At 48.7% G+C, this 23,948-nt stretch overlaps 1 protein-coding gene across 5 annotated transcripts in view; it reads left to right on the top strand.

Moving 5' to 3' along the window:
- Positions 1–23,948, top strand: part of SEMA5B (semaphorin 5B) — a 123,836-nt gene that overhangs the window by 71,160 nt on the left and 28,728 nt on the right. For 3 of the 5 annotated variants that reach the window (XM_070466072.1, XM_020871290.2, XM_070466071.1), the window contains exons 2-4: positions 13,534–13,715; positions 18,831–18,930; positions 23,084–23,129. In XM_070466072.1, coding sequence (XP_070322173.1) covers positions 13,583–13,715; positions 18,831–18,930; positions 23,084–23,129 — 279 coding nt within the window. In that variant the 5' untranslated portion in view covers positions 13,534–13,582. Of the gene's footprint in view, positions 1–13,533; positions 13,716–14,719; positions 14,848–18,830; positions 18,939–23,083; positions 23,130–23,948 lie in introns of those variants that run through there. The other 2 variants (XM_070466069.1, XM_070466070.1) reach the window with 2 other exon arrangements.

Below are 23,948 nucleotides of genomic sequence, written 5' to 3'. Positions count from 1 at the left end.
ACCCCTGACACACACACACACTTTTGTCAGTAAAAGCTCTTATCCCCTGCTTGTCAGCGGGGGAATCGTCCTTTGGACAGACATCCACCACCCTCCCTCTGCCCCAGTTGCCAGCATCTGAAATAAAGCAAAATTTCCTTTCCACCAACCTAGCCTGTTTGCTGGCTTAATGAGTAGTAAGCAGCCAGACCGCCCACACATACCTTTTGGTAACACAACCATCACCTCCACCCATCTACAGAACTCTTCATCTTGCATTCTGAAACCCTGTACCCAGTAAATAGCAACTCGCATTCTCCCCTCTCTCCAGCCCCTGGTAACCACCATTCTACTCTCCGTCTCTGTAAGTTTGACTACTGTTCATATGACTGGAATCATACAACATTTGTCCTTTTGTGTCTGGCTTATTTCATTCAGCATATGTCTTCAAGGTTCGTCATGTTGTGTATGTGTACAAATTCCTTCCTTATAAAAGGCTGAGTGCTGCTGCTGCTAAGTCACTTCAGTCGTGTCCGGCTCTGTGCGAACCCGTAGACTGAAGCCCACCAGGCTCCTCCGTCCATGGGATTTTCCAGGCAAGAGTACTGGAGTAGGGTGCCATTGCCTTCTCTGAAAAGGCTGAATAATATTCCATTATATACCACATTTTTAAAAAATTCATTCATCATTTGATTGACACTTGGGTTGCTTCCCCTTTGGGCTATTTTGAATAACGCTGTGATGTATATGGGTATACAAATATCTTTCTGAGTCCCTGCTTTCATTTTGGGGGGATATATACAGGCATGGGCTTCCCAGGTAGTGCTAGTGGTAAAGAACCTGCCTGCCAATGCAGGAGACCTGGGTTCCATCCCTGGGTTGGGAAGATCACCTGGAGGAGGGCATGGCAACCCACTCCAGTTTTCTTGCCTGGAGAGTTCCGTGGACAGAGGAGCTTAGCAGACTGCAGTCCGTAGGGTCATAAAGAGTCAGACATGACTAAAGTGACTTAGCACACACGCACATACAGGAGATGTTATGGGTTCAGTTCCAGATTACAGCAATAAAGCAAAGATCACTATATAGCAAGTCATAGGAATGTTTTGGTTTTCCAGTGCGTATTAGGTTTATATTCACACTATACTGTAGTCTAGTAAGTGTGCAATAGCATTATGTCTAGAAAACTGTACATGCCTCAAGTTAAAATACTTTATTACTAAAAAATGCCAAAATAATAGTAACATCAAAGATCAATGATCACAGATCATCGTAACAAATATAATAATAATGAAAAAGCTTGAAATAGTGCAAGAATTACCAAAATATGACAGAGAGACATGAAGTGAACAAATGCTGTTGGAAAATGACACTGATAGAGTTATTCAAGGAAGGCTTACCACAAACCTTCAATTTGTAAAAAAAAAAAAAAAGAAAAGAAAAATCTTTGAAGCACAATAAAGCAAAGCTCAATACAATGAGGTATGCCTGCACCCAGAAGTGAAATTACTGGATCACATGGTAATTCTATTTGTATTTTTTTGAGGCACCACCACACTGTTTTCCATAGCAGCTGCACTATTGTACATTCTTATCAACCCCATTTAACCATTTTGTAGTCCGCGGCATTAGGAACATTCACGCTGTTGTGCAACCATCAGCAGCACCATGCCTCTCTGTTGGTGTTCTCTAGGTTATAGAACTGCCTCTCCAGATGCTCAGAACCATGCCCTAGTTTGTGAGTCGAAATGGACCCTCCCCACAAAGATTTATGTTGAGCAGTGGCTCTGTCATTGAAACCCCAAGGAAACCCAGGCCTTTAGCTGGATTCGTGGGCTGTTTTTGAGCTGTAAGCATGTTTTCAAATGCAGTTTTCATTTTATACAGCAACTGAATATCTGATAGCAAAATATTTCCATGGAAAGAGCTTGCCCATGGGGAGAAGAAAAAGGAGGCTGCTCTAATGAATAGATAAGCTTGATTTGTGTTTGGCAACATCCTTAGCATTTAATTCCAGCAATTAAAGTAGGCAAGTCGCCTTTATTTTCTTCTCCATGTGAAAACAATTAAATATTACAGAATGTCTGAAAGACAGGAAAAAATCCCTACTCATGATCTTACCACCTTAGGGTGACCACCACCACTGCCACTGTTCATATTACTTTTCCGACAAGGTATGAACCAAGCATGCTACTCACCTTGTTTCATTTAAGCTGCACTGCAATCATGAGGCAGGGTCCTGGATCTAATTCATGGTGTCTCCCTGAGCGCCAGGTTCTCTCCTCCTGTGTTTGGTCCAGCCACATGCCATCTCCTCATGAGGTTCACACTTGCTTCTTCTGCCAAGCGATGTAAATATTCCCTTTCTATTCTTATTTCCAGTTCTAACATTGTGTTGATATACTCTGTTCAGAGAAACAAGTCTAGATTTTGTGATTATAAATACAGAATGGCTGTGGGCTGTGTTTTATAAGTTTCCCCATCTGCAAATGCTTACTGGAGCAGCCTGAGCTCAATGCCTAAGGATCTGTCAAATAATGCCATTTTCCTGGGTGGTGCACTGAGACTGTGCAAGGAGCAGGCTCTGGAGCCTCACTGCCTGGATTTGGGTCTGGCTTCTACCAATTTGGCCTTATACTAGTTACTTAGCAGGTCTGTGCCTCAGTTTGCCCATCTATGAAATGGGCAAATGGGCATGATAATAATACCTGCTTTGTAGGGTTATTGCGTGGATTAAATGGCATAATACAAAGAGCATAGCACACATCCTGATACAAAATAACATGGTCTTTGTTGTTGCTGCTGTTGTTATTATCTAGTCTTGGTTTTCCCACCAGGTCCCTGCCCAACCTTAAGCTGGATACTCTTCCCCAAGCTTCACTTGGCTCAGGCTAAAAGCAATCTTTAATAGCCCTTCCTATCAACTGTCTGTGTTCGCATTTTCCCTTCCATCCTCCCCATAGGTTTATTTGCAGTTAGGGGGTGTGGGTGGGCCTGCAGGAAGGATGGCAGACCCTGATGACAAATTCACCACTTGGAGTTTGCTTGGACAGAGGAGAGGTGACTCCAGCTAGCCCCGCCCAGCCCGGAGGGCAGAATACAAAGAGAACAAACTTGCCCGGGGAAGGGGATAAGGTGGGGTGGCATCCGTTACCCTTACCCTGAGGTTTCAGAGCTGAAAAGTGCTAGGAAACCTCTGCCCCTCCCCCACCTGATCCCAATCTTCTCTGGGGCCCCAGCCGCCCAGATGGTCTAAATGGGAAGAAAAGGGGGAAATCCGTATCCAATCTGCTCTATTCAGAGCATTGGGAAGGAATCTGCATCTCAATTTTATCATTGTGCTGAGCTTGGCTAAGCTTTGCCCCCCAAGTGGTGAGTGATAGGTGGGTGGGAAGATGGCATTTGTGATCCTGGGTGGGAGGGGGGCAGCCCCCATGCTTTCCCCTCCCCACCAAACCACAGGCAGATGGTGTTCTTTCCTGCTCTTGGTTCCCCCTATTTCCTCTTCTTTTCTTTTTCTTCTCTTTTTCTCCTTTCCCAGGCAAGCAGCCAAGTGGAAACTTTGAATGGAGGCAAGGAGGGAGGAACCCAGGGAAGGAGAACGAGCCGAGCCCCCTTCCCCAAGGGTCCCCGAGGGCTCAAGGGCTGAGCAGTGGTGGGGACAGAAGGGAGTCTCTCAGTTTATCCCGTCCACCCTGGCCCCTGGCCGTCCAGTCAAGGTGACTGGACCCAGGGCTGCCAGGCTATCAGAGCCCTAGGGGTGGGGCTCTGCCCTGACCGTGCAACCTCTGGAATGGCTTTCTCCAGAGTCACTCAGGACTGGAAAAACTGGCCCCCACAGCCAGACTCACCGGAGACTGACTTGTGGCAGGAAGTCAGCTCAATAATTTACAGCCAGAAAGCGCTCTCCTTGGTCTGGAAGCCAACTCAGGAAACCAAATGAAACTCTGAAGCTTGCTTAGAGAGCACACAGAGCCAGGGCCAGCAGATATGAGGAGAGCTGGGGCCAGTTCTCCACCAGGGAGGCTGGTGTGTGGAGTGGCCCCGAGGTGGGCTGCAGCAGACAGTCCTGGGTTCAGATCACTCTGTTATCAACTGGTGTTGTGTATGCCTCAGTTTTGCTCATGTCCATTTCCTCTCACCAGCTGAGCATAGTAATCCATGGGCATCGCGCAGCTTTCTTGCCAAACTGCCATGAGAGAGGAGTTTAGCACAGTGCCTGGCACATTCTCAACAGGCAGCAGCCATGTTTATTCAAGCCATCATCTTTCAGGGTCTCTTCCTCTGATTATACTTTTTTTGCAATCAAAAGACACCCTGGCCGCTCTGGGTACAACTAACTTGCAGCATTAATTTGAGTGGTCTCCACTGCTGCCTTGGAGGAAATGACAACTCACTGAGGTATTCTTGCCTGGAGAGTCCCATGGACAGAGGAGCCTGGCAGAGTATAGTCCATGGGGTCACAAAGAGGTGGACATGACTGAAGCGACCTAACACACACACCACTGCTGCCTTGGCTCAGCTCTCTGACCCACACCCCTCCCACGCACTCCTCCAGCCTCTCCTGGCTTCTCTCCAGGGCTGTGCCCCTGCAGTTGGGCAGGTGCTAGTGAGGCTGAGACCCAGCTACACTCTGAGCATGGGCTGGGCTCTCCCAGAGGAAGAGGTAGCCAATTCCAGTTCTCAGACAGGTGGCCTGCTCTAACCTATCCCTCCCACTGCCCCTGCCACCTACCTTTCCAAAGCATAGATTCAACCACATCCTTCCACTGCTCCAAACTATCGACACATCCTTTTCAGCAGAAGAAAACCTCCTGATGCTACAGGTTCTTGCTGAAGTCTCCCTCATTTGGCCCCGGTCTTCCTTTCCAGACTCATCTCTTGCTGCCCACTCCTCCAGCCTCACTAGATGATGCAAGGATGGACCACGGCCGCGTCTCTGCCTGTGCCCTTACCGGTTCAATGTTCTGGAATGCTCTTCTTCCCAATGGCTGGGAGAGCTCCTCTTCTTTCCTCAAGGCCCTATTTGAGTTCCACCTTTTACAGGAGGGTCTAGACCTCCATCCCACTGGCATCCTCTCACTTCCCTTTCCCAGGGAAAGGGACTCTGCTTCCTGTTCATCTCCTCTTCATACTTCCTTCTCTTTTGTGGGACCATAAGCAGCAGGGGAGCTGGGACACCCCCCTTGTTTATCCTTCTACTGAATGGAATGACGGATGACTCGATGATCCAGCTTCTCCTCCCAGAGGCAGGTCTGGACAGTGGGCCTTGCAAGCAGGAAGGGCATGGTTGTGCAGGGAATGTGCTGGGAGGTCATTGTGGGTTCTGTGGGGGGTCAGCTCACACACACACTCTCCACCCCTGTCTCCCTCATCCTTCTCCCCAAAGAGGATCAAAGGTCCCTATAGGACTGCGGTCCTTCCTGGACCCTGGGCCTGGCCCTCTGCCCTTTTTTCTCTCTCTTCATTCTCAGTCAGCAATTTCATCCCCTCCCACGGTTGCAGCTAATCCTCCTCCCACTATTTGAGCTGGGAAAATGAGCTCTGGAGAAGTCCCATGAAGGCGATGAGTCCTCAAGGGGCCGCCCACGTGGGTGTGTGTTCTCTTTCTCTGTCTCTCTCTCTCACACACACACACACACACACACACACACACACACATGCATTCACATGCCTCCAAGCACCATCACAGTGACCCCATATTGAGGACCACAGGGACCTGGGGCAGCAGCGGGAAAGAAAACAGTAGAATGTCTGGCCACGGCTTTGGGAACACGCTCTCCTCGTCACCGAGGGTCCCCCAAATAGCAAGAGTCTGCTGGGGTTGCTCTCCCCTCTTCTAGAGCATCCCACCCCGTGCCGGTGACAAGCGCTTGGAGACAGGGCAAAGCACGGGCTTTTTGTGCCCTCTGAGCATCCAGACCCCAGGACCAGGCCACTGTCTCTGCCGAGTGACGGCTTGTTCCTCAGGAGACTGTCTCCTCTCCCCTAGTGAACTATAAGCTCCATGAAAGCAGGGACCGAGCCTTTGTCCTGTGGGTGTTCCACCTCTCCCACTTCCTTTATCTATATAGGAAACTGCACATAGTAGGCATTCAGCAAATGCTCAGTGAAGTATGTATAAACAAATGCAGGGAGAACCTGGGAAGACACTTAGGTGGCTAGGTGAATGTTTTATGTGCATGAAACATTTATACAAATGGATTTCATAAAAGGCCTGCTCTGTGCCAGACTTAGTTCTGGGAGCGTGATGACAAGCATTCTATCCAAAGCAAGGACACATTAGCTTTATTTTACAGGTGACAAAACTAAGGTTTGCACCCAGGCCTGGCAGCCTCCCAAGCTCTGGGCTTTCTATGGAACTCTGCAAGCCTCAGGAAGGTGGCATGGCCTCCACTACACACTGCCAGTGGAGAAATCCTATGATTATTTTAATGTCAGACATATTAGAAATAGAAATTCCTGATTGTCTTAGGCATATGGGTTGTAGGCATGAGAAATCCAACTGTGTGGAATAGGAATGGTTCTTGGTTAATGATACCTGAGAGCTGAAAAACAAGGGCTTAAATAAGTTAGGAGTGAATTATTCAAAAATAATAATAACAATAGCCAACTTTTATACAGCACCTCCCTAGAGGAGGAGATGGCAACCCACTCCAGTATTCTTGCCTAGAGAATCCCATGGACAGAGGAGCCTAGTGGGCAGCCCATGGGGTCACAAAGAGTCAGACACAGCTGAGCACACATACAGCTCCTACTTTGTGGCAGGTGCTATCTAAGCCTGTTAGACAAAATAACTCATTAAATGTTTGCAGCAACTCTATGAGCGAGGGATTACTCTCCCCATTTCACAGACCAGGGACAGACCCCAAAGTGTGATGATCAGACATGGAAAAGAAGCCTGAATGTAGGCAGAGCAGGACTCATTCTGTCATCAGCAGCCCAGATTCCATGTCTTTCTGCACCACGATCCTTACCATGGGTCTAGAGGTCACCTAAAGCTGCAAGGCTGCCCATACCTGCAGGCCAGGCAGGAAGGGAGCCTTCTCAGCCACTTCCCCGCAGGCCCCATGCAACTTTCCACAGTGTTTCATTGGCCACGCAGTCTGGAAGACCAAGACAGGACCTGAGCAGGGCACACTGACCCGCCCCCCCTGCTGATGCACAGGCTCCTTTAGGAAGAAGGAGGGTGAGAATGGACACTGAGGAGACAATACTACCTTATCTGACATGACTCCAGGCAAAAACAGGGAGTTTGATTACAAGGATCTGGGAGGGGGTGGCTCATGGAAGTAGAACACATACCTCAACTGGGAACTGAAAGGCTGGCAGCATCCCAGGGAATCTCTGCTCTCTCCTGTCTTCAGACTTCTGGTCAGAAGTCAGACTGGTCTCTGACTTCAGATCATCTCTGCTCCTCTCAGCCCACAGGACAGGTGGAAGGTGGCATTCCATGGGGCCATTAGTGTTCCAGGTTCCTCTACAATGACCAACCTGACTCTGGGCTTGGGGTAGGGCGTGTATACCCAAATGGCTGGGGGGAGCATCTGATTGGTCTGCTGTGACCACAGGACTTCCCTTGGTGCAGGCAGCTGTGGTGGGGTGGGGATAGGGTACGTGTAAGCCTGCTGGGGGCCTATCCCTTTGATATGTGGATGGAGAGATCATTTCCAAAGATGGGGACTTCTTGGGAGTTGGGAAGTCAGCCCCCACCCCAAGTATCTAGAAAGAGCTCAGGAAGTCAGACCCTGTAACCCTCTGTGACCCAGAGGTTGACCACCTTCTCCTGTCTCACTGTGGCAGCCTTTTTCACTATGGCAACCCCTGCCCTGCTGATGTCCTCAGGCCTTGGTTCATGGAGCCCTGGCTGTGTGCATCTGCTGCTACAGCACCATTTCCCGCCTCTGGGCTCCTTCTGTCCCTCTTCTGAACCCCTCTTAAGGTCTCCTGGCTTTCTTGCCAAGGGCAGAGGATGTCCCTGAAGGTGATGGACAACTAGGCTGGGCACGGCCCTTGTGGAATTCCTGAAGTCAGCATCTCCACCACCGTGCATCCTCGGGGTTGAAACACTCACCTCAACAAAGACTCTTCCTGTCTGCTCCCTAATGAGTGTTCAGGCTGCCTGTCTCTGGGTGACGCTGCTCCCTTGTCTGAAAGCTGTTACGGCTCTCTCTCCCTTTTTCCTCCTCCCTCACCTGAGCAGAGGAGATCTGGAATCCAGGTCCTGTCCTCAGTCCCTGCCCCTCCCACCCTCAGTCCTGGGCTGTGTACGCTTCCCTTCTCCTCAGACAGCAGGTGTGCTGTGCTGGGGCCCAGGTGGGCACAGTGATTTCAACAAGCAATTATTGATTCAGGAGGGACTTGGAGGACATATTCACATGAAAACCATAATATGAGCGGAACTTCTGCTGCAGAAATTAGGTACTTTTAGGCCTGGGGTCCAGAGGAGAGGAAGGGGCCCAGGCACATGCATGTGTGTGTGCTAAGTCACCTCAGCCATGTCTGACTGTTTGCGACCCTATCGATTGTAGCCTGCCAGGCTCCTCTGTCCTTGGGATTCTCCAGGCAAGAATACTGGAATGGGTTGCTGTTTCCTACTCCAGGGGATCTTCCCAGCCCCAGGGATGGAACCCGAGTCTCTTATGTCTTCTGCATTGGCAAAGGTTCTTTACCACTAACACTACTTGGGAAGTCCCAAGATGTATGCCTAATTCAGGCTGGAGGAACCCAGAATCTGGCCACACAGAGGGCCAGGCTTGGGGACTCAGAGTGACACAGAAGTCTGGGAAAGAACCATAGGACAAGGGGAAGGTTGGGAATAATGGGGGGAGAGCAGTTGTCATACTGCCTTGGATGTCCTGAGGGGCTGATAGAAGAAAAGCCCCAGCTAAAGTCTAAAAGGATGATATTTGCATATGTATTGAACATCGCCAATTAGGTGTTAATATCAGCCAGGGTCCCCACAGGAAACAGATGGCACACACAAATTGGGAAATGCGAGGGCAGTTTAATAAAGGAACTGTTTACAGAGGGGTGGGAAGGGCTTGGGAAACCGTATGGGAAAGCTCACTGTGCAGTACCCTGGGGCTGATAACCAGGAATGTGGTACACCCCTAGGCCTGAAGGGAGGAAGGAGGGAGTGATGTTGAAATCTGGAGGCAGAGAAGCTGCAGGAAAGGAGCTCTGACCTTCCGTGGAGGGATGCAGCAGCCCACTCTCTTGCTTCCTGACCCCCTCCCTGCCTCCCCCTCCCCATCTTCTGCCTGTGCCCCCTATTGACCAGAGGAAAGGAAGCCCCTGATGCAGTCCAGGCCCATAGCAAGGAGAAGGAGAAAGAGTAAACAGAAGGCCTCCAGCCCAAGGATGTGAGGGAATTTCCCAGGCCTCCCTGCTCTTCTTCCCTCAGGGCACCGGGATAGCTCTAATTAATGCTCACTGCCTGCCAGGCATTGTTCTATGCCTTTAAGAGGTAGTACACTCCAGCATCCATGGGGGACTGGTTCCCAACCATTCTCCCCATACCAAAACCCTCAGATGCTCAACTGCCTTATAGAAAATGGTGTACAGTATTTGCTTATAACCTATGCACATCCTCCCATACACTTTAAATCATCTCTAGATTACTAATACTATGTAAATGATATGTAAATAGTTGTAAATACAATGCAAATGATATGTAAATAGTTGCTGGGGGCACATCAAATTCAAGTTTTGCTTTTTGGAACTTTTTGGAATTTTTTTCCAGAATATTTTCAATCCATGTTGGTTAGATGCAGAACCCGCAGGTGCAGCCACCTGCAACTCCCTTAAGTTTTACAAATTCTGAGGTAGTTGATGTTGTTATTCTCACTCCCAGTTTGAGGAAACTAACGCAGGGAGAGGTTAAGTATTCTTTCCCAGAGTTGCACAGCTGGTAAGGAGAAGGCTGGAGTTTGAACTCAGGTTGACTGGCTCTAGAGAGTTGGCCCTGCCTTTTGATCCCTCAGTCTCCTGAGGCCAGGAATCAGTGTCAAGGAAAGGAGATGCCGGCACCGAGGACAGGAGAGCAGTGCCAAGCCCTTCGCAGCAGGAAGGACCCAGTTTAGCACGAGGAATAAGTTCTGTGAACAGCTGTATGTAAAATAGCTCCAGGGAGTAAGTTTGGGCCAAATCTCCCTCCCAGAGGATTTCTGCTCAGAGAGATGGCCAGGCTCTCCTGGGAAGGAGCAGCCAGTTGAGCCTGAGATTGAGATTGAAGAGGTGCTCTGGGGACTAATGACCTGTGAGGTGCGGGATGGGGCAGGGTAAAGGTGCACGGACTGTGTGGTCACAGGGATACTTCCTGGAAGCCTTGCAGCAATGCAATGATAGGTTTTATCTTATTTTACACACAGGTGAGGAAACAGGAAGAGACATCCTGCTGTAGTTTTCAAAACCTGGAGTAAGTAGAGGCAGTGGGGAGGGAAAAGAGAGGAGAGATTAGGAGTAAAAAGGATCTTGAGCATCAAGGAACCCCAGGGGCCTCTCAGCCTTGGGGAGACTTGTCAGAATCACCTTGGGGACCACTCACCTACTGGTCTCAGGACTCCACCTCCAGTGGAAGTGATTCCGATTTGCTGCTATCCCAGCGAGGAATCCATGATCTAGTTCAACCTTTCAATTCACAGATAGTGAAAGTGACACCAAGGAGGCCACTTGGTGTGTTAGGGACATGTAAAGGATGCGGAGTCAACAGGGCTTGATGACACACCCGATGGACGGGGGAAGGAGAGAGGTGGGGAGTGATGCAGAGCGTCTGAGTCAGGCTCCAGAGGAACTGTTGGGCAATTCTGTGCATTAGAAGCTTTGAGGAACCAACACTAAGTTTCAAAATTTTTATTGAATCAGTTCAGTTCAGTTCAGTCGCTCAGTAGTGTCCGACTCTTTGCAACCCTCTGAACTGCAGCACGCCAGGCCTCCCTGTCCATCACGAACTCACAGAGTTTACTCAGACTCATGTCCATAGAGTCAGTGATGCCATCCAACCATCTCATCCTCTGTCATCCCCTTCCCCTCCTGCCTTCAGTCTTTCCCAGCGTCAGGGTCTTTTCCAATGAGTCAGCTCTTCACATCAGGTAGCCAAAGTTTTGAGCTCCAGCTTCAGCATCAGTCCTTCCAATGAATATTCAGGACTGATTTCCTTTGGGATAGACCAGTTGGATCTCTCGCAGTCCAAGGGACTCTCAAGAGTCTTCTCCAACACCACAGTTCAAAAGCATCAATTCTTTGGTGCTCAGCTTTCTTCATGGTCCAATTCTCACATCTACACATGACTACTGGAAAAACCATATAGCTTTGACTAGATGTACCTTTGTTGGCAAAGTAATATCTTTGCTTTTTAATATGCTGTCTAGGTTGGTCATAGCTTTTCTTCCAAGAAGCAAGCGTCTTTTAATTTCATGGTTGCAGTCACCATCTGCAGTGATTTTGGAGCCCAAGAAACTAAAACTAAAGTCTGTCACTGTTTCCCCATCTATCTGCTATGAAGTAATGGGACCAGATGCCATGATCTTTGTTTTTGAATGTTGAGTTTTAAGCCATCTTTTTTTTAATTGAATAGATATTATTAAGCACATTTAATATTCAAAAGTAAAAATATTATAAAAAATTATATATTGATACACCGGGATCACCATTTTGCTACTTTTAAGTGACCTTTTTTTTTAAATTAGTTTGGGTTTATTTTTTCCACTGTATTGTAATGCCAATATAAGCAAATATAAATATATATTCTTATTTCTACCCTCTTTTTTACACAAAGTGTAGCATGCTATATTACGTTGTTGTGGACCTTGTTTTTTACACTTAATATACCTGGAGACTCCTCCATAACAAAATCTGAAGACCAACCCCCATTCTTTTCTGTAGCTGTATCATATTCCATTACTAAGACACACCATGGCTTATTTAAGCAGTCTCCATTTGTTGGATATTTGGTTGTTACCGTCTTTTGTTATTTAAAAAAAATGCCACAAGGAATAATCTCGTGTATAAGTCACTTTGCAGGGGTCCCAGTCACCTATTCTTGTTTCTTAACTGTGGTGAAGGAGCAGGTTTTACTTTTCAATATGCAATCTGCTGCAGGTGGATACTTAGGTAAAGTTCAATCAAAGCGAATTTCTTGAGAAGTGAATTGGAAAAAAAAAAAAAGCTAGGCAAAATACAAGTCCAATATTTTGTTATCAGATCCAATGGACATAAAAACTACCCTGTCAATTACTATAAAGGTTTTAAAAAAACACTATCCAAATTCTTCATTTATCTTACCTCAGAGTGGTCACAGCTTGTGGACCACACTTCGAGTTAGCACTGGTTTACCCCAGGGAATTAGGTCAAAGGGGGTCATGCCTCTGTTGTTTTGCCAGATGTTGCCAGGTCCCCTTCCATGGGGTTGTATCATTCTGTACACCATCCAGCATTGTAAGGGGCTTCCCAAGTGGTGCTAGCAGTAAAGAGCCCGCCTGCCAATGCAGGAGACACAAGAGACATGGATTCTATCCCTGGGTCGTAAAGATCCCCTGGAGGAGGGCACAGCAGCCCACTCCAGTATTCTTGCCTGGAGAGTCCCCATGGACAGAGGAGCCTGGTGGGCTACAGTTCATAGGGTCGCAAAGAATTGGAGACAACTGAAGCAGCTTGGCAGGCATGCACGCCAGCAGCATATGAGCACCCCTTTCCCACTGCCTCCCAAGAGCTGTCATCTCACTTGGATTTGTGCAGAGCTGATAGGTGAGCAGCCTTACCTCAGTTCAACTTTTAATTTGAGTTGCTCTTATTATGAATGAGAATAGTGTCACTCATATTTTTAAGCCCTGTTTGAATTTATATTCTTTGCCATTTTTCTACTGGATTGTTGTTTTTTCCCCTTGATTCTCAGGAATTCTTTATATATTAGGAATATTAGCCCCTTGTGCCTGCTGCAAACTGCTAATCTTTCCCCCTGTTTGCCATTTGCCTTTTGATTTTGCTGGATGTTTGGTTTTTTAGGGGGAGGGGTAGGGAGGAGCTTGCAGAAGTTGGTGATTTTTATGTAGTTAAATTTGTCAATCTTTTGTTTAATAGCTTCTGGATTTTGAGTCATGGTTCTCCACTCCAAGGTTATAAAGAATTCTGACCACATTTTCTTCTAGTATTTTTCTGCTTTTATCCTTAACATTTAAATCTTTCATCCAGTGGAATTTTCCCTAGTTGGTGTGAGTTATGGATCTAAATTTATCTTTTTACAAATGGCTACCCACTTGTCCTAACTCCATTTATTAAAATCCCTAAGATACCACCTTTATCATTAAAATAAATTTTAAACCATTTGGGATCATAATAGAAAAAGCTCTATAATTTGTCAGTTTTGTCCAGAATACCATTAAGAGGGAAATTAGCTTTCAAGATATGATCTATAACTTTACATTACTGGAGCAGAGCAAACTCTTAGGTATCATAAATAAAATATAAATTTTATTTAAACAAACAAATCCTGTGGGACCACTGAGAGGTGGGCATTGCCGAGGGAGCGCGTGGTGAGAGTGAGCGTTTGCATTGCAGGTCTTCCCCCAGCCTGCCTCCGGGAGCCGGTACCACCGAGGGGCCCAGCATGGTGTTCCCAGGACCCCTGGCTGTCACACTACTGGTGGTGCACCTCGCCAGCTCCCAGGATGTCGCCAGTGAAGCCAGCGGTGAGCAGCAGCTGTGCTCCCTGAGGGAACACCCCATCGTGGCCTTTGCAGGTGAGAGCCACTTCCCCCTGGGTCCTTTTTTGCAATAACTGTGTCCTGAAGGACTTAGGCGGACCCTCTGCAGGGTCTCTCTGGATGTCGGAAGTCATTTCCTGTAGGGTATGAAGACTCTTCCTCTGAGGGTAGATGTAAGAGGAATGGGTAGCAGTGGGCTGGAAGATCTGATTCTGTCTCCAGACAATTCCTTCAGCTCTTTCTCCGTGCTTCCCTGAGGTCCTTCCCTGGAATTCCATTGCTGGAGAATGAGGTTGTGGCTGCCCAGGGTGGGGTGGCCAGGGGTTGGTGGGTCATCTCAGCTGTATCTCTTCTGTCAGCATGAGCTCTGCTTCTTGGCTTCCCTGAGGAAGAATGAGGGTGACTCACGCATGAGGGAATGCCTGGAGATCTCTGGAAAGCTTCCTTCTGCTCTAAGATGGCTATAGGGGTGCCTGTCTTTGAGGCCGCGGGAGTCCCCAGGGAAAGGGGCCTTGATGACTCAGCACTCCTTCTGTCAAGGAAGGGCGTGAGAGTGTCCTGTTAGAGTCTTTCCCAAGCTGGGGTTTGTGAATCACTGGACATATTCTGGGGGGTCCATAAGTTCTCAATAAGAGTTTCTAAAATGAGGATATACATTTGATGATAATCTAAAAATAAAACACAAATACCAGAGCATCTTTCAAGTTCTCCCTTGACCTGTTAGCCAGTTTGGGGGTCACTAGGGGTGTTAGGATCCATCACCTATGTGGCAGCTCACATGAGGATCTGCAGATGCAGTTTCAGGGGTCCCCAGGTTCTTAAGCTTGATAAACTATCTGTGATTTTTCCTCTTCACAATAACCCTGGCAGCGCAGCAGGGCAAGGACTCATCTCTGTTTACAAAAGGGCAGGCTGAGGTGTAGACGGTTAGAGGGATTTGTCAGAGCTGGGTCTCAGTGTTGGCCTCCTCCCTCCTGTCCGGGGCTCTTCCCACTTCCCGGGGCAGACGGCAGTTGCTCCAACCTCGGGTGCCCTGGCAACCCATCCTTGAGATTCCATACAGCCAGCTTAGAGGGGCAAGATAGAAACTAGAGTGGAGAAATGAATCCATGAGACCGAGGCAGGCCTGGGATCTGGAGGCGGTATGGATAGGAGCTGGGGCAGCAAGGTGGGGAGGCTGGGGGCCTTTCAGATGTGTGGGATTCCCAGCTGTGGGCTGGCTCCCACTCAGGGAGGAGGGTTTCCAGCCATCTTCTCTGTGCTGTCTTGTTGGAGCTGGGATCCGAGGCTTTGAAGGCTTAAGTGGATTAAAGTAAATTAGCAATGTCCTTAAACCTACAAAACGCACGCATACCCTTAGACTTCTGATGGCTCCTGGCGTGCTGGTGGCTGTTGCTGAAGGGAAGGACCAAGGAGCAGGATTCTGACGGTGGCCTCGTCATATGAGGACCCCCTGTGGCCGCTCCTAATGAACCCTTTCTTCTCAGGGGCTTTGCTGGGGCATGGCTGGATCTGGGAACAGAGATAGTGGAAGGAGAGCAGGGGAGTCCCTGTTGCCCAGCCAGGCTGGTCTGTATTGGTACAAACTGGGTATGACGGGAGGAGGGTGGAGAGATGTAAAGACATGTTCCTTAAGAACTTGGCTTCCTTGACACCAGTTCTGATCTTCAGCTGTAAAGTGCTTGAATGAAACTGACTTCCCACACCACCTCCTTTCAGAAGGAAGGAATGAGGTTAGAGTGACACAGACAGTTGACATGGGGTGACGGGAATTCCCTGAGTCCCAGGCGAGGGGAGGTGGTCTGTCATCCTAGACTGACAGCCCCGGAGAGTGGAATCATCTTTGTTTTCCCTCCACAGGCCTTCTGGTCTCCCTGAAATTCAACCCTTCCCTCTTACTACTTTGAGTTTTCCTGTCTATTCACCACATTTTTCTTCAACCCTAGACCCAATACCTAACTCTAGGCACAGTGCTGAACTTTGTGGGGCCTCAGAAGGTAACCGAGAGTTTCTTTTGAGTACTCCTGTTTCTTGTTCCTTAAATGTCACTCCCTCTGGTCCCCCAGTGCAGTTAGTCCTGGGCCAGGGCTGGTCCTCTTGTCCACCCCCCCCCCCCACAATCCTTTATTTCTGCAGGGCACACACTAGGGACTCCATTCTTATTAGGTGACTCTTCCGAGTGATGCCGTATTCCAGTTGCCATAATACAGCCCAGCACCAAGCCCCAGCTTCCGGGACCCCCTCAGATGTTACACTTTACTTCTGACTGGTCAGTAAGCTTCTAACCCTGTAGCTCTGAGTTTCCCTCTGCCCTGACACCTGGCTGATCTGTGAATAACCCCTAAATACCCGCTGAGGAGCTGCCACTTGCAGAATCTGACAGCCGTGTTTCTGTTTTGTAAGGTTGAATTTTCTCCTGTTGGTTTCTTTTCAGGGGCCCCACCTGTGTTTCTCTCTGGCCTGCATGTTATTCTTTTCACTGCAGCTTGGCCTTTCTAGGTGGCAGGGAGAAGCCAGTATGGGGTTAACACTAACAGTGGTTAATCCACAAAGTGGGTAATTGAATTGACTATAATTAAAATCACAGGCGCGTCATGGAGAATGTCATTTTTCTCTTAAAGTCACCATCCAAAGCCTTCACTGCACACGGTGGTCAGAACGTGCTTGGTGTTTTAACGACAGCTTTCCCTCTGGTCCTCTTTGCCTGTTTAATAAGAGGAAGCTGGCTCCCTTCCCAAGACGGCTCCCCCAGGATCACCACGCTGAGCCCGCTGCATCTCCTGCCTCGCCCCTTCCCTCTTGCCCTTGTCAGTCACTTCAGGGTAAGGAAGAGGGTCAGAAACTGAAAGGGACCACCCCTCCTCCACCCCACCTCCCACTGTCATCCTGGCTCCTGCCCTGCTTCCTCCTCCTCTCCCCTCACCTTAAGAAAAGCCTGTAATGAAGGTTGAGCTGAGCCATCTCCACGTGGAGTTTCTCCTGGTTTGCTGCAGACCAGTTATGCCATCTCTTCCTCTGTTCAGCATCTGGAACATCCCTGTCAGAAGGGAAGAAGGAGATTAAAGTGTGACTTGTTGCTCTTATTGGAGAGCACCCAGTATGCTGGGGACAGGCAAACCCTTCACATACACACACACCACCCGGAAAACAGATGAGCACATTCAGAGCAACAAAAACATACAATGTGAATGGAACTGGAAGTGTAGAGAGAAAATAGAACAGAATAAGATCAGGGTGGAGAGGTTATAATCAAGGAAGGCTTCCTGGAGGAGGAGGACCCTTGGCTTAGTCTCTAAGATACTATGATATCCTGTCCGGATTTTTGAGAGTGGCCCTGAGATCAACTAAAAACCCAGCCTAATTGACTCCAGATCCACTCTCTATACTGAGATCACCCAGATGCCACTGCAACTTCATGATGGCTCATGCCAGTCTAGAGCCCCATGCTGAGGGCAGAGGCAGACACAAAGGGTCTGCTTCATTTTGTTGCAGAATTTCTTCTCCTTTTTTTTTTTTAATGGTGCATATCACAGTTTTCTGAAAAACATCCAACTTGCAAAACCTTTAGTTCTCCAGGGAGCGATTAAGTGTTTGCCTGTCATGCAGAAATGAAGGGCTGCTTTTACTCTGTAGTTGGAGGGATAATGAGCTATGATTTATTTCCCTTGGATTGCACGCACACACACACACACACACACACCCACCCTGCACTCTCCCCTGGGCCTTCTGGGAGCCAGTTACTAATATACTGTGAGGAAGAAAGCTCAGGGCCTCCTCACATTTCCCCATCATCTTTACCCTACCAATGTGAAAGTTCCTCTGCCCACAGCATTCTCTCTTCACCAGCCAGTTCCCTCACATCCATGAGGAAGAGGCTGAAAGAAAGCTGTGGAGGGGCTGTGAGCCCAGATGGGGGAAGTGAGCTTCCATTTGGAGGGAAAGTTATCTGGGCACTGTTCCCCGGATGTACCCTCCCATGACCACTGCCCCATCCATTCAGAGGGCTGCAAGGTCTGCTCTGCCCACCCAGTCCTCATTAGAGACTTTGGCCTTGGCTGGGATGATCCTCCTTGGAGACAGAGATGGGCACTGTCCACCCATCCTCCCTTTCTTCCACCTCTGTGGAGTCTTGTCTGAAAACCTGAGTCTTCTTGTACAAAAGACAGTTGACATTCATACATTTAGTCAAATACTTCTGGGTACTAGGCAGAGGCTAGAGATCCCAGAAGCAAGATCTTCCTTGTCCCCCAGGGCAAACTACCAGATTAGACACCCAGTGAGATAGGGGCTTTGATGGCAGTCAAGTAGAGGTATATGGGAGCCTATCACCTTGTGTGGAGGAGTCAGAGAAAGCTTCTTGGAGGAGGTGGGGTGAGGATGGGGACAAATAGGAGCTGTTGCACTGAGGGATAATAGAACTGAAAAGGTTCTCAAGCTCTTGTGGGACAGATCTGGACATGTGCCCTGGTTGAGTGTGGCTGGGGTGGATGGTTTGAGAGGGAATGTATAATTGAGAGGGAATGTATAAGCTGAAGCATCATTCTTTCAGTGGATCACTAGATAACTAATGCGCCAGGCATTCATTCATTGGGAGGACAGTGGGGCCAGAAACCAAAGGCCGTCACAGGAGTTATGTCTTTGCCCGGAGGAAACTGGGCACTATTACAGGGTTCTAAGCTGGGGAGTGACACAACTAGAGTTGCATATTATAAAGATGGCTTGGCTGCCTTGTGGGAAATGGGCTGGAGGGGCAGGAGTGGCAGGTGTGCTGGTTAGGATGCTGTTGACAAGAGATGACGGTAGCTTGTCTGGGGGGTAGGGTGCAGGGGGCAAGATGGCTAGATTTCAGAGGATAGGATTTGTCAGCGTGTTTGGTGTGGCTGGTGAGGGTCTTGAGGAGTCAAGGATGGTTACAGGTTTTCTTTGTGCAGCTAGGGGATGGGTGGAGCCCGTTTTTGAGCTAGGGAGCAAAGCAGGAGCAGTGACAACACCCCTACTCCCTGTTCCCTAGCTGTCTGCTCACAGAGGTGGGCAGGTAGAGCCCAGGGTGCCCCCACTTCACTGCAGCCCTTCCGTTCTTGGGTCCAACGCTGGCGCAGCTGGGAGCCCCTAGTCCAACAGTAACTGAACAACTGCCTCTCCCTCCCCCAGATCTGAAGCCATGGGTCTCTAACTTCACCTACCCTGGAGCCCAAGATTTCTCCCAGCTCGCTCTGGATCCTTCCAGAAACCAGCTCATCGTGGGAGCCAGGTAATGAGGTACAGGAGTGTTGGGGCCAGGACTGGGGGATGGATTCTAAGCACATTGAGCAGAGGCAATATTATTTGGGATGACCCTCTGTGGGCAACCCCTCATCCTGGGTCCCTGTTCCTCTTTACCAGACACTCTCTCTGTGCCTGAATGCCTGTCCCCCAGCAAAGGAAGCATTGAGGGAGTGACAAGAAGTAATGGCCACATCTCAGCAAGCCGCATTCCCCAGGGTCTGGCAGTTATTGAGGGCCAGAATGCCTGCTGTCAACCTCATAGCCGGCATCCCAGTCATCATGCCAGAACCTCCTTGGGGTCCTCCCTGGGAGTGCCACGCAGAGAAGGTGCCCCCTGCTGGCCGGCTGGCTGCCTGCACCTGGGACATGCGACATGGGACGCCGGCCATGTGCTTTTATGAAGGACCTCCCGGTTGCCATATCAGTTAGCCCCAAGGCCCAGTTCCAGTATTTAGGGATAATACTTAAGGACTTATGGAAACTTTGCAGAGTGGACTAGGAGGAGAGAAATCTCACAAAATATAGACCACCAACTCTGGTTGGGAAGGGAGCTTAGAGACGGTCTGTTCCAATAGGACGAGCAGCAGCACCACTGGGGAACTTGTTAGAATGCAAACTCTCGGACCCTACCTGATGAGTCAGAAACTGGAGGTGGGGCCCGGCAGCCTGCATGTAAGCACGCCCTCCAGCTAGCCTGGTGCACACTGAGGTTTGAGAATCACAGACCTAATCCAGTTGCCCTCAGTTTAAATAAGAGGAAGCAGAGGCCCAAGAGGGGAAGGTGACCTTCCCGAGATCACATAGCAAGATAACAACAGAGTCTGGGGTTAGAATCCAGGCCCCCTAACCTCGGGGTTCGAGGCTTTCTGCCAACCTACGTTACCACCTCTAGCTGCACTGGTGTTTCTCAGAAGTTCTCTGTTTTGGGAGTTCTGATTGAGCAGGTCTGGGGCAGGGGAGGACAGCCAAGGGGTTGGACACCTCAAGGTTGCACTCTGTAGCTGACCAGCCTTGGCTCTGGGGCTCTCCTGAGTGGCCCCACCCCTCCATTTGCCATGTGAAAAGGAGGACAGAGCTCTGGACCATAAGAGCTGTGTTCTTGTCCTGGGTGACCTTGACCCGTGAGCCTCAGTTTCCTCATCTGTAAAGTCTGGGTTACAGTCTCTGGGCTGCCGACACGACAGGGCTATTAAGAAGCTATGGTTTGTAAAGCAATTATCCTTCAATAAGAAATGTATTAATAAAAAAGAAGAAACTAGGGTTGAATGCATTTTATTGTTTTGTTTTAAAATTATTATTTTGTATCAGATATGTTACGATATAACATTCAGAAGGTACAAAAAGGAAAAACAGAGCCACCCCCCCCCCCCCCCACAATACACTAGGTAGGACCCCTCACTGGAGGCATGCTGTGTGTGAGTTTGTGTGTCCTCTCTGAGGTAATCTCTACACGTACAAGTATCTAAGAGTATGGACCTTATTTCCCTAGCAAAGAGAGTCATTGTTTTACTTTTTATTTGAGGATAATGGTAGATTTGGGCTTCCTAGGTGGCTCAGCGGTAAAGAATCCACCTGCAATGCAGAAGCCTCAGTAGATGTGGGTTTGATCCCTGAGTCAAGAAGATCCCCTGGAGGAGGGAATGGCAATCCACTCCAGTATGCTTGCCTGGAGAATCCCAGGAACAGCAGAGCCTGGAGGGCTACAGTTCATAGGGTCTCAAAGAATCAGATACGACTAAAGCAACTTAGCATGCATGCAATGGTAGATTTACTTGCAGTTCTAAGAAATAATACAGAGAGATCCCATCCTTATACCCTTCACCCAGTTTTCCCCAGTGGTAACAGTTTGCCTAACCATAGTACAACGCTGCAGTCAGGAAGCTGGCATTAATGCCATTTTCCCACCTGATTCAGGGTTCACCAGTTTTACATATGTAGCTTTTAAAATCCTGATGCCTTTGAAATAAGTGAAACAGAGAAGGACAAACACTGAATGTTATCATTTATATTTGCAATCTAAAAATAAAACAAGTGAATGAATATAGGAAAACAGAAACAGACTCACAGATATAGAGAACAAACTAGTGGCTACCAGTGAGGAGAGGGAAAAAGGCAGGGGTGGTGGTAGTGAGACAGGAGTAGGAGATTAAGAGAAACTACCATGTATAGAATAAATAGGCTACAAGGATATATTGCACAGTGCAGGGAAATAAAGCCAATATTTTAAATGGTGTATAATCTATAAAAATACTGAATCAATAAGTCGTACCCCTGAAACTACTATAATATTATAAATCAACTAGAGCTTAAATAAACAAATAAATAAATAAATCCTGATGCCTTTGCTCTGAACCTTGTGGAAACATTTTGAAAACTGCCATTCATTCCGTACCTGGCATGTCTCAGGCCCTATTTTATGTATCAAATATGTGGTAAAATATCTAAGTGAAAGTGTTAGTTGCTTGGTTGTGTCTGACTCTTTGCAACCCCATGGACTGTAGCCCACCAGGCTTTTCTGTCCATGGGATTCTCCAGGCATGAATACTGGAGTGGGTTGCCATGCCCTTCTCCGGAGTATCTTCCCGACCCAGGCATCAAACCCAGGTCTCCTGCATTGCAGGCAGATTCTTTACCATCTGAGCCACCAGGGAAGCCCGTAAGATATGTGAAACATGTAATAAATCATTTAATCTTCACAATAAATAACCCCAGGCAGTAGGTTCTGTGATGATCCCCACTGCATGGACCAGAAAGCTGGGAGGGTGAAGCTGCCTGCCTGTGCTCACACTGTCCTCCCTGGTCCACTCCGTCCCCCTTACCTTGGCCTGGTTATGCCTGCAGAGAACCCTTTTTCTAGGATCATCTTTCCTTCCTCCTTCTCTTCTGCCTGACAATTTCCCACTTCTCTGTAAGACACCCTGGGTCTCTGGAATTCAGGGTAGAGAAATTTTTTATTCATTTATACCCAGCCTTGTTCCGTAAAGGGTTTAGGGTGGGTCAGGCTATAGAGATTTCTCTCTGTTCTCATCTCCCAGAAGAACAAACTTCCAGTTGTGATAAATGATTTTTGATGGGATAAAAATGAATAAAGTGATGCAGTGTTTCCCTTAATTTTTTAAAGCTGTGAGCAGATGCCTGTGTTACCTGAACAGACTACGGGGGCAGAGCCATAAGCAGGAGTCCATCTGTCCCCAGCCTGGGCGGGGGGGTGGGAGGGTGGGGGGTGCAGGGGAGAGGCCTGCGGAGGGATATCGGAGGCCTGAAGCCAAGGTCCCCTGGCCAGGCCCTCCAGGATAGCAAAGCAGCCGAGTGGGTCCTAGGCTTGGAGCCAGAGGTATCTCCTTCAGGCCCCTGGATCCATTCAGCAGGGGCCCTTCCCTCTGTTTCTGGCCCACTCCACAACCTTTCCTCTCATTTCTCAGCACAGCTTAGGTAGGCCAGAACTTTCTAAAGCAGTTATTCCAAAAACTTCAGGAACCAAAAGAAGAACAGCCAAAAGAAGATAAAAGAAGGAAAGAAAATTCTTAGGGAAAATCAAAACTTTATATCTGTTTCACATTAATAAAGCCTTTTAACATGCATCACATCATTCCTGTCTCCATGGGTCTTATGAAATAAGGAAGACAGGCGTTAGCTTCTCCATTTTACAGATGCAGACACTGAGGCCCTCAGGAGGCCCCCAGCAAGTGGAATTCTCCCTGTCTCTGCAGCAGGGTCTCTGTCTCTGCTGCAGGCTCTACTCTGTGAGCCCGTATTCACTTCCATGTGGTTCTCTGACCTGGGGGTCCTGCCACCCTCCAGGTCCACCCACAGTGCCTGTGGGTCTCCAGGGGCGCATGAGTCTAGGTTTCTATCCCACCTCTTCCTCATACTGTCTCTCTGACTTGGTCCATTTACCCCAGCTGTTTGCTCATCCGTAACATGGTGTTTTCTCTCTGCTCCCGGGATGGCTGTGCAGATGAAATGAGCTAATGAAGGTAAAGCTCTCCCTGGGGCTGGCCCACCATCGGCCCTCTGCAGTTGGCACCTAGTCCTGACACCCAGTCCTGGCACCCGGAGGCAGGAGCCAGAAAGCCGCTTCCTTGGGGACATGCCTATAGAGCCAGCCTGACTTATGGCCTCTGTTTCTGTTTTCACAGGAACTACCTCTTCAGACTCAGCCTTGCCAATGTCTCCCTCCTTCAGGTACATTTGCCTCCCTTCCCTGAAATTTTCCTGGTGTTTGGGGGCTGGGGCCAGGGCAGCACAAGGAGCGAGATTCAGAATTCAGCCCCTAGGGTTGAAAACAGGAACCCTGTGCTCTTGTCAGCCACTGTGGACTCACCCTAGCTGTCGGGATGACAGCTGGGAAGGTATTTGGGAGTGGGGGTCGCGGCCACGTAAACATAGGGGCACACACGGGGCTCCTGCATTGTGAGAACAGGAGCTGGGGGCTCCTATTTGCCTGGACTGAGGGGCTCCAGGATGCAGGACTTCCACTAGAAGCAGTTCAGTACTGGACAAACTGGAACGGCTGGTCATTATAAATGCAGAGCCTAAATCTACAGGAAGATCTCTGCGTTTGGGTCTTGAGGGGAAGGGTGTCCCTCTTAGCTTGGCCTGAGTAATCCCATTCTAGCTTAGCATTTTCACTGAGCTGTGATTGATTTATTATCTGCTGCCAAGAAGGACTCCCCAAGCATAATTCCCTAAGTGCTTTGGGAGGCATTTTAATGGGACTCCTTGATCCAGAACATTTATCCCAGATTGAGAAACAGATGCCAAATCATCTCTGCAGAGGCTGAACATTCTAGAGAAAGGAAGGCCATCTCTTCATCTGAGAGCCTCAGTTCCCGTGTCCAGGGGAGGCTTGCTGGTCTGCAGTGATGGGGCGTTCATTGAGTGCTTACTGTGTATCACAAGTGAGCTGGAGGCAGAGGGGCTATAGACACACTGATCCCTGTCCTCTAGGGCTCACAGTACAGCCAGAAAAAAAGATGAGGAGTGATACACAAAATCTAGTTA

Source organism: Odocoileus virginianus, chromosome 4, assembly GCF_023699985.2.
Source record: "Odocoileus virginianus isolate 20LAN1187 ecotype Illinois chromosome 4, Ovbor_1.2, whole genome shotgun sequence".
Taxonomy (NCBI): Eukaryota; Metazoa; Chordata; class Mammalia; order Artiodactyla; family Cervidae; genus Odocoileus; species Odocoileus virginianus.
The sequence above is the reverse complement of the archived record's forward strand: the minus strand, read 5'-3'. Positions and strand labels throughout refer to the sequence as shown.